The 13,442-nt window shown below is 38.9% G+C and overlaps 1 protein-coding gene and 1 long non-coding RNA gene across 3 annotated transcripts in view; one reads left to right on the forward strand and one right to left on the reverse strand.

Moving 5' to 3' along the window:
- The window catches only part of GRID2 (glutamate ionotropic receptor delta type subunit 2), a 1,467,015-nt gene extending 1,456,942 nt beyond the window's left edge, over positions 1-10,073 (forward strand). The window contains exon 16 of one of the 2 annotated variants that reach the window (XM_025424636.3): positions 5,520-10,073. In XM_025424636.3, the coding sequence (XP_025280421.1) occupies positions 5,520-5,678 (159 nt within the window). In that variant the 3' untranslated portion in view covers positions 5,679-10,073. The remainder of the gene's footprint in view (positions 1-5,519) is intronic. The other variant, XM_025424645.3, reaches the window with a different exon arrangement.
- Positions 1-13,441, reverse strand: part of LOC118353084 (uncharacterized) — a 28,011-nt gene extending 14,570 nt beyond the window's left edge. The window contains exon 1 of the long non-coding RNA XR_007407729.1: positions 13,265-13,441. This is a non-coding gene — a long non-coding RNA (uncharacterized LOC118353084). The remainder of the gene's footprint in view (positions 1-13,264) is intronic.
- Position 13,442: the final 1 nt, after the last annotated feature.

Genomic DNA, 13,442 nt, shown 5'->3' on the forward strand with positions numbered 1-13,442 from the left:
CAGGGCGTGCCCTGAAACACATCAAAAGAACCAAGTTCTACAAAAGAAAAAAGAAACTCAAGTAGGCTTGAACATACAAAGAGAGGGAGAAAGAGATGAGAAAGGGGCCAGGCAGAGTGTTGAATACAAAATGAGTTCAACCAACCCCAGGAGCTCTTCGCCACTTACATTTATCTTGTTCTGGGAGGGGGGCGTCAAAACCAGCCCTGACATAAACCACCCACTGCCATTGACTTTGACTCTATGTGTGAAGGAGTGAGTGTGTGTTTGTGTGTATGTGTGTGTGTGGTACATAAAAAGGAACAGATTTCATAAGGTATCACTGTTACCTCACAAAAACTGAAAAGACAATGTTTAAAAACACGTATCACCAAAGTCCTAAGTAAATACATTTAGCATGATTTTGCATTTAACAAATCAATAGTATTTATATCAAAATCTTCTAATTGTGCATTGCTTTAACATCTTTGCTGCAGTATTTGCATTGTACTTTCTGTGCTCGGTATCATAAAGCATGTGACATTTTGCATTTCTACCTGCAGTATCTTTTTAGACGTTTAATTTTCAGAGTTATAGCTGATGGTCAAAATCTCTGCCACCAGATACATTCTGTATGATAAATTTTTAAAAAAATTAAAATGTAAATGGTCCAAAAAGCTGAAAAATAAGAAGTCTATGCTAATTTTATCTTTGAAAGTAATGCCCCAAAATTCTGATTCTGTGTTGTTTGATAAATTGATAAATCCCTTCAGATGATCATGTTCCTGAATGTCTGCACAAATTTTCTATAGCTAGAAAGTGTAATGTCAGGTTTGCCTACACTGCAGTTGTGTAATGGAAAATGGCCTCTAAATTTTGGTGGCGTGGAGGTAAGTAAATTAGCAGTGAAGGGGAAGGGATGAACTTGCAAAAAAAAAAAAAAAAAAAAGAGGGGGGGAGAGAGAGAGAGAGAGAGAAAATACTATCAAAAAGACTTTTCTTACTAGTAAGATTTTAAAACATTACATAAGAGGCACACTTAAAACTTCAACACAAGTTTTTGTTATCAAGAATGACCATTATAAATAGTAGATTCAAGATTGGTTTTGATGCATAGGAAGCTATCATCTAATGTGCTGGTATTAATTTTCTAATACAGATCAGTTGAATTGTAGTGTGGATCTACCAATAGCATCAGACTTATTTTAATTTGTTGCTCACCTGAGTCTTTCTTATTTCTACTTCACTGTGTTTGCATTATTATTATGTCTCTATAGACTACTGATGGATTGTCATTATAATATAATTCTCACGTGTTGCTTTTGTTAATTGGTATTCAATACAAAAACTAAAAAAAAATTTAAAAGATTTTTGCACAAGGACATACGTGCATTTAGGTGAGTATGTGAAGTTTTCTTGGTGGACTGTGCCAAGAAGTGCTCTGATGGCCTCACTTGAACAAAGAGCATTAGTCAGTCAGCAGTCTGGAAAGAAAAGGTAAAATCCCTGTGCCCATGCACAGCAGAAGTATATGGCTTTAACTCAAGTGATCTTTCAAACTCATTTACAGACTCCTTCTCAGTTGCAGCTTTCTTTCAGTTTCTTCAGCAAATAAAATAATTTAAAATTTTAAACAGTAAGAGTTGAGGCAATCATGCTCAGCTCTAATACATCAGTAATAAAAAAATTAAAATTATGTGATCTCAGTTTCATTTCTATGGTGAATTATCCAAAAAGTCCATTCAGAAAAAGAGCAAGAGAGAGAAACAGAAGTAATAAAGAAAAAAAAACTTATAATTCTGAATGTCGATAGTCCTGGTCCCAGTTTTTTTCTGCCTTCAAAATCAGCCCCTTTTCAAACCTGTCACACAAATTCACCATATGATTTTATGTGGTCACTTGTTTTGTTTGTGATGAGCCTGTAAACCACCACAAAGTGTAAAAGAAACAATGCGAATGCAGACAGAAGATTTTCCTAAAGATTAAAAACAAAAACAACATAGAACATTACATTCCCCACATCGCAGCCAAATGCCAGGGGTAGTGTGTGATGTTTCCAGGCTGAACAAACCGTAGAGCATCACTGAGTTGGTCAAAGATAAAAAGAAAAGCACATCACAGCTTTTACGTGGCCCTCTGAATTCTGCAGGTCAAATAATTCACTCTAAACTGCAGGCTTTACAAGCTGGAAGGTCAGTCAGTCTCGACCCTGGATGTCATGGTGCTCTTAGCAGGCAGCAACTTGCCTTGGGTAATGCCCTCAGAGGGTATTTACTGGCTTCCTACAGTACTCTGTCCTCTCAGAGGGAAATCCTCTTCTACGTGACTGATGGGACTGTATTTTAAGCAATACATGAACAGACCATTTGAAAAACTGATCATTTATTAAATCAAGCTCCAAGCACTTAGAGATATGTTAGTTGTTCCATTGATATATTTCATGATCATCTCAAAATTCAAATACCCCAAACCAGTCTCTTGTCTTCTATTCATATTTCTATCTGTGTAAAGAGCACTCCTCCCGCCTCCAGAGGTGGCCGGGGCTAGGAGCATAGGCTCTGAGGTGGGGCTGCTACTTATTAGAGTGTGACTTTGAACAAATCTCTAGACTTCTCTGAACTATTTCCCTATCAGAACAATAGAGATGATAATTGTTCTCATTTGATACAATTGTTGTGGAGATTAAATGAGATTGAATTAGAAATTAAACCAAGGTGTTTGATGCAACCTATAACAGTGATTCAATAAATCTTTATTATTACAAAATAATCTTTGACTAATGTTTCTTGATTGTTCACACCGGCCAACTCCAGAGACTCATTCACTTGGCATCTGTGCCTTTTTCCCTTACATTCTTAGTGCTTGGTTCTAGACTCTTATCTCCTCATAACTAGACTGCTTTAGTCTATAATAATTTCAACTGATCCTCTAGTTCATTTTTATTTCATTCCAACATATATGTCACTGCCAGTTTGAGTTTTTATAAGTAATGCTTTCAGCAGTTCTGTCTACTGCTGTTAAAAATCTTTCCTGTTTCCTTTTTCCTATTCCTCTGCCTTCAAGAGCCTACACATTTCAGATTCTGCTCAATCTATTCATTATTCCCTGATGGAAAAATCAGTTTGCTCTAGACAATTTTCTGCTGTATAATTTTTCTCAATGTAACACAGTATTATTTGCCACTCTATTTCTCACTTCTAGGGGTCATAGAGACTGAAAAGTTTGTGTACTTTTGCCCTTAATTAAAAATACCCTCGGGCAGTTGCCTTCAGCCCAGGGCAGGATCCTGGAGACCTGGGATGCAGTCCCGTGTGGGCTCCCTGCATGGAGCCTGCTTCTCCCTCTGCCTGTGACTCTGCCCCTCTCTCTGTGTCTCTCATGAATAAACAAATGAAATCTTGAAGAAAAAAAAAAAAAAACCTTGAACTTATCAGAATTCTAGCCATCCCCACAAAATCAGTTCTACCTTCTCACGATTTCTTCCTTCTTTATTCCAGTACTTGAGCTTTTCCTCTGGAGCTACTATAAGTCTGTATTATTTAATTTAGTGGTTGGTTATATGGAATCTTCAGGTCTTGGATACTGTTTTGTATATAATAGACATTTCCCTAAGATCCCAGGCTATTAAGGGCACGAATTCATGTCATATACAAGTGTACTTCTTATTTTCCAAAGAACCTAATTTAATTCTAAGACAACTAGAATAATAAATAACTAGTAATTGATTAATTATTTACTTTTCATGGGGAAAAATGTGTATTTTTTTAAGTGACTGGTTTTTTCACGTGTTTTTCTAGTCCACGGTATCCTAAACTTTGTGCTACGTAGCACTAGTTCTCCACGATGCTCAAAAACTCAACTCATGTTGAAATGTTGGGGAAATACTGACTTAAAATAGTTAAATTAGTTTGTTTACTGCAAGGCTTCCCAGGGCTTTATAACTTGTATAATTTAAGGCTTCAAGAATGGTAAATAGTAAGCAGTATTTCCCAAATCCACTTAGTGATCAAACCCACTTCCTGGAATTTGTGTTCACAGGGTTCAGTCTGAGGAATTTGGATGTTGTGTAAAGCCTATGGAACAGATTTCTATCTTTAGCTCAAACCATTTGCATAACTGAAATAACTGGGTTTTTCTAATGTAATTAACTGGCCACTGCCATCAATCCCCTAACACTATTAGAGACACTTAGGTTTCTCTAAATTCTAGAATGTTAGCAAAGATTTTGATAGATATAAAACCTGGGCACAAGTTCTCCTAACAAAGAGGCAAGGATCACACTAATGCCTTCAGAAGCAGTTCTAAGTTAAAAATCATGATCTATGCCTAGGTTCAAGGCTACTGCTATTGATCTAAATTTTTATGATTCTCTTATTTAATGGCTAAATTATGAGGTCTACACCTTAGGTTTCAAGAAAAAGGGAAGTCCCGTACTTAAGAGCACATATTCAATCATCAATAGTTGAATGAATATAGAAGGTGTGATATAGACATATAGATATATATACTATATTAGCCATGGGAAAAAAATACCTTGCCATTTGCAACAACATGGTTGGGCCTAGAGGGTATTATACTAAGTGAAATAAGTCAGACAGAGAAAGACAAATACTATATGCTTTCGCTCATTAGTGGAGCCTGAAAACAAGACAAATGAACAAACAAACAAAAAAACAGGACCAGACTGGTAAATACAGAGAAGAAACTGATGGTTGCCAGAGGGGAGGGAGTGTGGAGGGATGGGAAAAATGGGTGAAGGGGAGTGGGAGGTACAGGCCTCCCACTATAGAATGGATAAGTCATGAAAATGAAAGGTACAACATAGGGAAATGTAGTCAATGGTATTGTAATAGCATTGTATGGTGACAGATGGTAGCTATGCTTGTGGTGAGCATTGCATGATGTAGAATCATGTTGAATCACTATGTTGTACACTTTAATATAACATTGTGTGTCAACTAAACTTCAGTTTAAAAAAAAAGAGCACATATTTAAATACGTAGGTTCGAATGTATTGAGCAATATCAAATCCAATTAGTGATCACAACTTTAATAGGTTTTATATCACCATTGCTATTAGTTGTAAAAGCTTATGTGTGGTCAGAAACTAGTAACTAAGTCAAGACCTAAGGAAACAGGTTGCAGGACATTACATGTAATTGTAGATCCACACCAACTTTGACTCTGTGTGAGGGTGATACTCACTTTGTCCTCTGGTGAAGATATCCTAGGCCTTATCCAGTCCAGTGTAACCTACCAATGCATCCTAATCCAGACCTGGCTGAACTCCAAGGCCCTCCCTTAAACAGGTTCTAATGAACCAGCAGTCAGTATACCCTGCTTTCTGATGGCTGCCGGGAGTCCAGAAAACCTACGAAGCCCAACATGGGAGGTTTGCAATGGCTGTAATCATGCTCCACTTTGTTTACAATGGACCTTTAAAGTGGAGCCAATGCCTTGTAAGTAGTGGTAGAACCATGGAAAGCCAAACCTTGCCTGAAATCAACCTTGATGTGACCTTATGCTTTGTTTTCCCACAGGCTTCATCCCTGCAGAATGAAACTACAACATCTGAAAGAAGGAATGTTTGGCCATTAAGGCCATGTTTGAAACTTGGCGCCAATACTTGGAGAAGCCAAGCATCCAGTCATAGCCTGCACCAATCATCACAACTGGGAGGTCCTCTGGATGATCCGTAACCTCTACCAGCACCACAGCTGCTGATCTCTTTCCCACCTACTGATTTCAGGACCTGATAGATCCTGAATACCCAAAACTGGTGAGCTAATGTACTATATCCTAAATTAAAAATTCTTATTCATTCCAAGGAAGTTGAACTCACCAGGTTGTGACACCCAAACAATCTTTGTTGTAACCCACTTAGAGAAGAGCAACAACAGGACTGCCATTTCAACCAAAGGTTATGGGTCTTGCCCAAGCCAGCCCATTAGCCTTGGAGGGATGCTTCTATGCAGTGGACTTCTTGTCTATGTGTCCTGGTCGGGAGCATTCACACTGAGGTCCAAGTCTGTACTATAGCAGCTTTGTCCTCCAGCTTCTACCTATTTAAGATACACCACAGTCTCAACTGTGGGTCTTGGGACTTCTGATGGCCAAGTGTTCAGGAAGACATGGAGGACCAAGGAGAATATGTCTTGGCAGAATCAAAGCAGAAAAAGACACAGGCCTTTTCCAACCCTATTGAAATACTGGTGATTGTGATGAATCATCTTTGGAGAATTATGTCACAGAGCTCTGTCCATATTACTAAAACAACATTATCTTCACATTTGTCCAAATGATCCACTTTTCTCTATGCTAAGGGACATTGCCTCACCCCCAATGGCCATCAAATATCTGCATTCTGCATGGATCCCTGGCTAATGCAGAGCCTCCTGTTTGAGTCCACATCTAGCAAATTTGTCATTGTAGATAAAGATCACTTGGATTATGAGATCACACTCTGGAATAGCAGTGCCATGTATACTACCCACCACCAAAATAACTGAGTATTCTCTATACCTGGCCCCATATTCATCTATAATACCTCTTCCATGCCAATCAATCTCTTACAAGTAAAATGTGGAAGCACCCCATAAAACATCTCAATCCCTCTCGAATTCAACCAGTTTTTATTGAGGACCTATCATGTGCCCAGTACTGTATTAAATTCTGAGACTACAATGATGAATGAGTCATAGTGCTTGCCCCTAATGAGTTTACATTCCAATGGGGATGTCAGACAATTAAACAGCATGGTGAGTGCTAGAGCATTGTAATGATGGCCATGAGAATTCCCTCATCTCTGTTCTTTGACCACCCAAGGAGCTCCTAGTTGCCCAGGCTGATTCACAGATGATCTTCTAATATGCCAAAGCAACCCACAAGATTCAAGCCAACAAGCAACAGTCCCCTGGGGACCCCCTGCAAGTGGTGATCCTATGGATTCTGGTTACTAATGTATTATTTCTAAATCACCTGACTTTTGAACAAGTTAGATGCTCACTTACTAAGCGCCTTCTCATGTCATCAAACTGGTAGCCGTCAGATTGTAGCTGCTCATAGGTGGAATCAGGCTGTAAAGTTAGAAAATGTGGCTTCAAGCTTGGGTCCTGGCACTATTATGACTGTGGGCAAATCACTTAAACCCTTTGGTCTTTGGTGTCTTTCTTTGCAAAATAAAAATAAAAACATTATATACTGTACCTACCTCACAGGGTTGTTGTGAGAATCAAGTGAAAATGTTTGTGAAAGCACTTTGTAAACTTTTTTATTTTTGATCACCCCATTTCTCATGGGTTCTTTCTTCTCCCTACCAAATACAATAGTATAACCTACCAGAAGGATGTACTATCACACCAGCCCCCCATGCAAGTGAATGATACAAGAAGATAAAGTACATGCCCTCCTGGATATCTGGTTTCAGTATGGGAATTCTGATGCCTCACAAGATGACAAGTATAGAAGCCACAGGACCAAAGCCAGGGCCCTATCGCCATACAGACATTCCACCATTAACACTTGACTGGACCCAGATACTGGTCAGCCCTCTTAAGGGAAGGCTTTCCCCAGAACCCATTGTAAAGAACCTATTATTGGCCCCAGAGAACTAACCAGACAACAATAATTCAGGGAATCACCTGGGCTCTAGCTGCCAAAGGAATCACCAGCCACTCCAGTGGGGAACATGCCTCCCAAGATAGAGCAAGAAGACTTGGTGAAAGGAGACACTGACTCAAACAAAATACAAGCCATCCTTACCACCTGACTATTCCAGTTGGGCTGGCAAGAGAAACTCCTAGGCATTCATTTAAAGCAAAGATTTGGTGACACATTTCTTCTTTAAGCACAGTCTTTCCCTCAAGCCAAACTGGCTCTTGTGTTTCTGATTTTGACTTGTCTGTTCCCTGTCTGTCCAACAGACATGTGCTGAGATGTACTCAGGGGCTTGCAAGTCTTATATGTTCCTCTTACACACACACACACACACACACACACACAGCCCAATGAGGAATCCCACACATGTTTCCTATGCTACCCCCATAGACAAGCCCTAACCTGACCTCCTATTTCTGCTGGGTCAAAATCGATTCTGGACTGGCTGATCAAATTTGAGCTCCATCTCATTGAAAGTCTATCCCAGGTTGGAACACTGACTGTATTTCAGTCCTGGATAGAAGTTTAAATAGAGCACTTATGGAGCCATTGATACCCAGAAATCCTTTAAGAAAAAAAAAATTGATTTTTGCCTTCTACTTCGAATACACCACCTTCTTCAAAACCAAGAACATATTAGCATGTGCCTCCAGGATTAGCATGAAGTTTCTGTAATAGATCTCCTGAGTGAAGAGAATGATGATTACGTTACAAAAGATCAGACAGGATTGGCATCCCACAAGCTCTGGAGTAAGATCTTCAGCCTAAAATATAAAATTTCAACTATAATCCATTCTTCAGTTTCCTGGAGCAAGGAAAGAGATTTATAGGAAAAATGTCAATTCAATGTTTGTATCACTTTTCAATGTTTATATCAATTTTAAAATATTTTTAAATGTAATGAAAAATAATTCACAATTTCCTCTTTGCCATTATGTCAGAATAGTGATCTAATCTACAAACCTGATGAGCTGAGAAATTCCCAAATCTTTTCTTAAGGTTCTACTATTCAATTTTCATTTTCAATACTTGTAATTTTTTTACATTAAAACAGTGTCTTTTAGTTTGCAATCACTACTTGTTGTGGGAAGGGAGCCAGAGAGACTCAGAGCACCAGCCACCCAAGGTCAGAGGCACTGAGCCAAAGGACCCAGCAAAGAGAGGCCCAAGCCAAGAAGAAAAGCTGTTGCTGAAATGACAGACCAAGCATATGAAATAAGATGATCTCCAGGTCATGGTAGTTGAGAAAGAAGAATAGACAGATCCAAACTGGGAAGCAGATTAAGATGTTGGAGTTAGTATCAGGACGGGTACAGCCGGGCAAGAGAAGGAGTCACCTCTGCCACACGTTGTCTGTCTCACAGCAGCTTTTCCTGTGAGTCCCAATATTAGAGCCTAGTTTTGCAGAGAAGTAAAATCCTCAGTATCACTGATGTCACTTACAGAGCCAGCCCCAAATAGAAAACTTTCCTTACCCACAGGCATGCTTTTTGCCATCTTGGTTGATAGAATTTTTCTTTTTCAGAGATTTTTAGTTTTGTCATAAATCTTTGATGAATTATTTTATCAATAAAAAATAAACAATAACACTCAATAAATAATTTCCCTGGTGGAATTCCAGTTCCTTCTTTGGTGATTAAAAATTGGTGATTAAAAAGAATTACTTTCATTGATAGTTTGCCTGCCCTTGCATGGCCAAAGCCCTACAGGACAGAAAGAACATTCTAACAAAGATTACACATAAGTGAGCCAGAAACAATTACAATGAAACACTAGGCAGGGGTAGGCAGAGGGATGTCTGACAGTGACACATAGCTTAACCTTAGTCTGCAAATTGTACCTCTCTTTCAAAAGTCACAGGCGATCAACTCTCCCACTGTCATGTCAAGACACAGAGACTGCCCAGTGAAAGACAGACAGACAGACAGGATAGAAAAGAATAATGCAGGCAGCATTTTGCAGAAAGAGGTAGCTGGATGCAGAGACCAGCCACTCCCCATGGCCCACAGTAGTGCCAGGTTTTTCAGAGAACTCACATTAGACGTTCCAGCAGTACATGGAACCAGGCCAGTAGACACAACAGTGGAGAGAGCAGGGACATTTCTGTAATTAAAGACTGAACCCAGCACACTTTCAAACAGACGAAGAACTCTCTACTATTGGCAACAAGGAACTGATTTTGTTGAGGTGGATGTTCTTACTGAACCTGGTAAATCATGAATAAGTGTGCAAGTAAAGGACATCAGTGGATTACAGCCCTTTGGTTAAGAATAAAGAAGATAATTTGAACAGTACTGGGAGAACCTGATCCACAAGCTCCCTAATAGGAGAGACTGGAATTTGCTAACAGAGGAGTGTAGTTGTGTGTTCTTTTTCCAAAATGCCATGTATACAGTTATGCCTAACCTGACTGCCTAGTAAATTGCAAATGGTTCTTATCTTTTGTGTGAGTTCAATTCTTCTCTATTGAGTCTTTTCACAGTCTTTATAAAGTCCAGAGTTTATTAAGAACTTTCACAGTTAACAGAATACCTGTTAGTATATGAAACAGACACTGATAATTGCCTGCAATATTTTAGAATGACCTAGCCAAATAAGCAACACTTCTTTACTTAATAAAATTATTTTAAACTGAATAGGTATAAACAATATCAGGAAAACGTAATACTTTCTATTAGAGCAGCTGTAGTATAAATATAATCCCAAACTTCCCATCTTCCATTTGCCCACAAACAAAACAAAATTTCTGGAAGCTGAAAATCTACATAGGCAGTTTTATTTTCTTACTAGATACAAAATGTGGCAGTAACTAAACCATTCTTTGAAGGAACTAATAAAGAAGTTAAACTGCTCGAAAGCATTCTTTCTTTTGATTTATGTTGACTGAGAACCATTCGTGTTCCAGACAATGTGTTAACACAGTGGGCAAAATCAGAGAGGTCACACTCTGGGTCGGAGAATGATATTAAATAAATAATCATACCAAGGAGTGAATGTGTAATTACCAACTGAGGTTAAATTTCTAAGGAAAGGAATAAGACACCATAAGAGTGTATGACAAAGAACCCTGACCTAGTTCCAAAGGCTTACTGGAAGAAATAAAAACCTCAAGCTAAAGTAAGAACAAGGAGTGGAAGTTTAGAGAGGGATGTAGGGAGTAGAGAACATCTCAGACAGGGAACAGCAGTGATTCTTCAGTGAGAGAAAGTTCATCTGATGACTGAAACTCCAATGGCTGAGAACTGGCAGCAGGTCCAAGAACTGGAGCCCCAAAACAAAGGTAAGAGGGGAAGGAGTTATAAAGATGGGTATTCTCCAAGCTAGGCAGTCTTCCAGACCACACGAAGGAACTCAGTCTGCAGCCAAAGAAAATTCAGAAGCTGTTGCAGGTTTTTCCAAGAGCCATATCTTTACATTTTTTGTTGTGTCGTACACAGAGAGTACTCAATGTATACGCATTGAATAAATTCAGGAAAGCTTTTCCCCCCCCAAAAAAAGATCCTGGGGAACTGTTATTACATTATCCTAAATTGAATTGATGATCAGAACTCATTACTCAGAAGCTTCCACTTCAAGAGGCATTCTGAGCTATATTCCAGGGGTGCCGAGAGTACCGCAGCCTTCTCCTGTGGGTGTGCAGGAGTTCTGAAGAGCTTTAAAACAGATCCAAGCACTGTCCCAATTGACAATAGTACAGATGAAAATATTTTGGAAGTTTCCATGACAGTAAGTGAAGGGATCATCAGTATTTACTCCTCTACAAGGGGCAAGGGTTCAATTTAGAATGTTAAGAGGTAGCAGCAAAGGAGCCTTAGAAATGCAGCGCTGCTGCAAGTTGCAGACACACCAGTAGCAGCAATAGGTGGCGGTCTCTGCTCCGTGGACCCTTCCCTCATCACTGCCTTCAGACATACCCGGGGAAGCCAGCAGCAGTGCATCTCTTCTTGGCTTTCCCTGAAAACTAAGGGGCAGGCCTTCTCAGTTCTGCTAAGTCAATGATCACTTGTCCATCATTTCCATTTTGTAAAAATCTGTTGACATCTTTCATTTGTTATGGTCTCTTCAGTTAGTCTCTTTGTTCTGTGGGTTTATGCCTTTTGTGTCCTTTTTCTTGTCGCATTGATGTTTGAGGAGGGCAACTGTGTGTTCAATCAGAAATAATTAACTGAAACTTTCTTATTGTTTTAATTTGCATTTCCTGGTTGAATAGGTTTTTCATCTTTATGGACCATTTCTACTGCTCCTTCATGAATTACTGGCTCTTATCTTTTAGCTATTTTTCTATCAGGAACTAGTCATTTTCTTACCGATTTTAATAGTTCCTCTTTCTATTGTGTCTGTTAACTTACTGTGTGTAAAATTTGTTGCAAATATTTTTCCAGTTGTCGTTTACTTTTAACTTTTTATGATTTTTGTACATGGAAAGGGTTCTTTTAATTTTTATGTACCACAGTTTGTGAAACTCCTTAATTATTAAAAAGCATTATTAATTTTAAATTATTTAATTAATTGTTGGATTATTACATCTCTCAGTGTTTTATGCATTGAAAACCCCTACTTAGCTTGACATCAGTAAAACACTTACTTTTGTAATCTTCAGATGTGTCTTCATATTTTTGTACTTAACTTTTAATCCATCTGGAATTTTTTTCACATAGTACAAGGAGAGATTTTTTTTAAATAATTGAGAAATATAACATGTACACCATCAACAATATGAAATGCACTCCTACTAAATTGTCAGGTACAATTTAACAAATAATTGAGAAACAAATACTCATTACACCACATCCTGAATCCTTGTCTAAAAATCTACTTCTGGAAGAACCTGAACTAAAATAATTCACACTGGAAATGGCCCAGGAAGTATAACCTGAGATGGATTTCTGGAATTGGATCACTCACCGACCAGATAGTAACAGAGACCAGTGGGTTGTGATAGCCCCTGTCATGCTATAAGGTCACTATTATGAAGAGTCTCTTCAATCCTGAATTAGGACAGCATGCGGGAGGAAGGGGATAAATAAGGCTTATGCTGTATCTCCACCGTTTGAGAGATATGGCAGCAGTGGTTGTCATGAAAGACTGCAGCTATGGTAGGTCATTATGAAGTACCATAATTGTGCCACTGAAAGAAAATGGTGGGATCAAATCTGCCAACCAACTCAGAACACAACACAACATAAAATCCAGAAAACGTCTATGACACCCACTTTAACTGCAGCCAGAGGGCAGTACGGGCTGGAAATCAGGCCTGATTGGGAGAGTAGCAGAACTGCAGAGAAGGCTCACTACACAGCCCTGGCAAAGGTACTATGCCAAGATGCCTCACATGACAATCTTTGCCTTTATCCCAGATTTGGCCCACCTTTCTAATAGTTTATAGGCATAAATCTAGGGTCAAGTTCCAGTATGGCCCGCTTCGGGAAGTGCTTTTCTTTTTTGGATGCAAAGGAAATATTCATCAAAAGTACTGCAATACCTAGAGGAAGTATTTAACAGGATTTAATGTTCTAGAAGTCCAAATATTATGCGAGAATAGGTTTCTTAAACTCGAGAGAAGCACTGACCTATAGTAAATAAGGTAGAAATGCCAGAACAGCTATACCAGTTTTAGAGGAGTATATACCTGAATATTTAATGCTTAAGACTAGAGAATCCATTGGCTGACTATGTTTCCCAGCAGAGCCCAAAAGAAACTCTTCACCCAATCAAAAAGGAAAGCGCTGGCATGAGGACACTGGCATGGTTGAGAAAATTCAGTGACTTTTGAAGTCAGATGTATCGTTGGGAAAGTTGCCATGGAA

This window comes from Canis lupus, chromosome 32 (assembly GCF_003254725.2).
Source record: "Canis lupus dingo isolate Sandy chromosome 32, ASM325472v2, whole genome shotgun sequence".
NCBI lineage: Eukaryota > Metazoa > Chordata > Mammalia > Carnivora > Canidae > Canis > Canis lupus.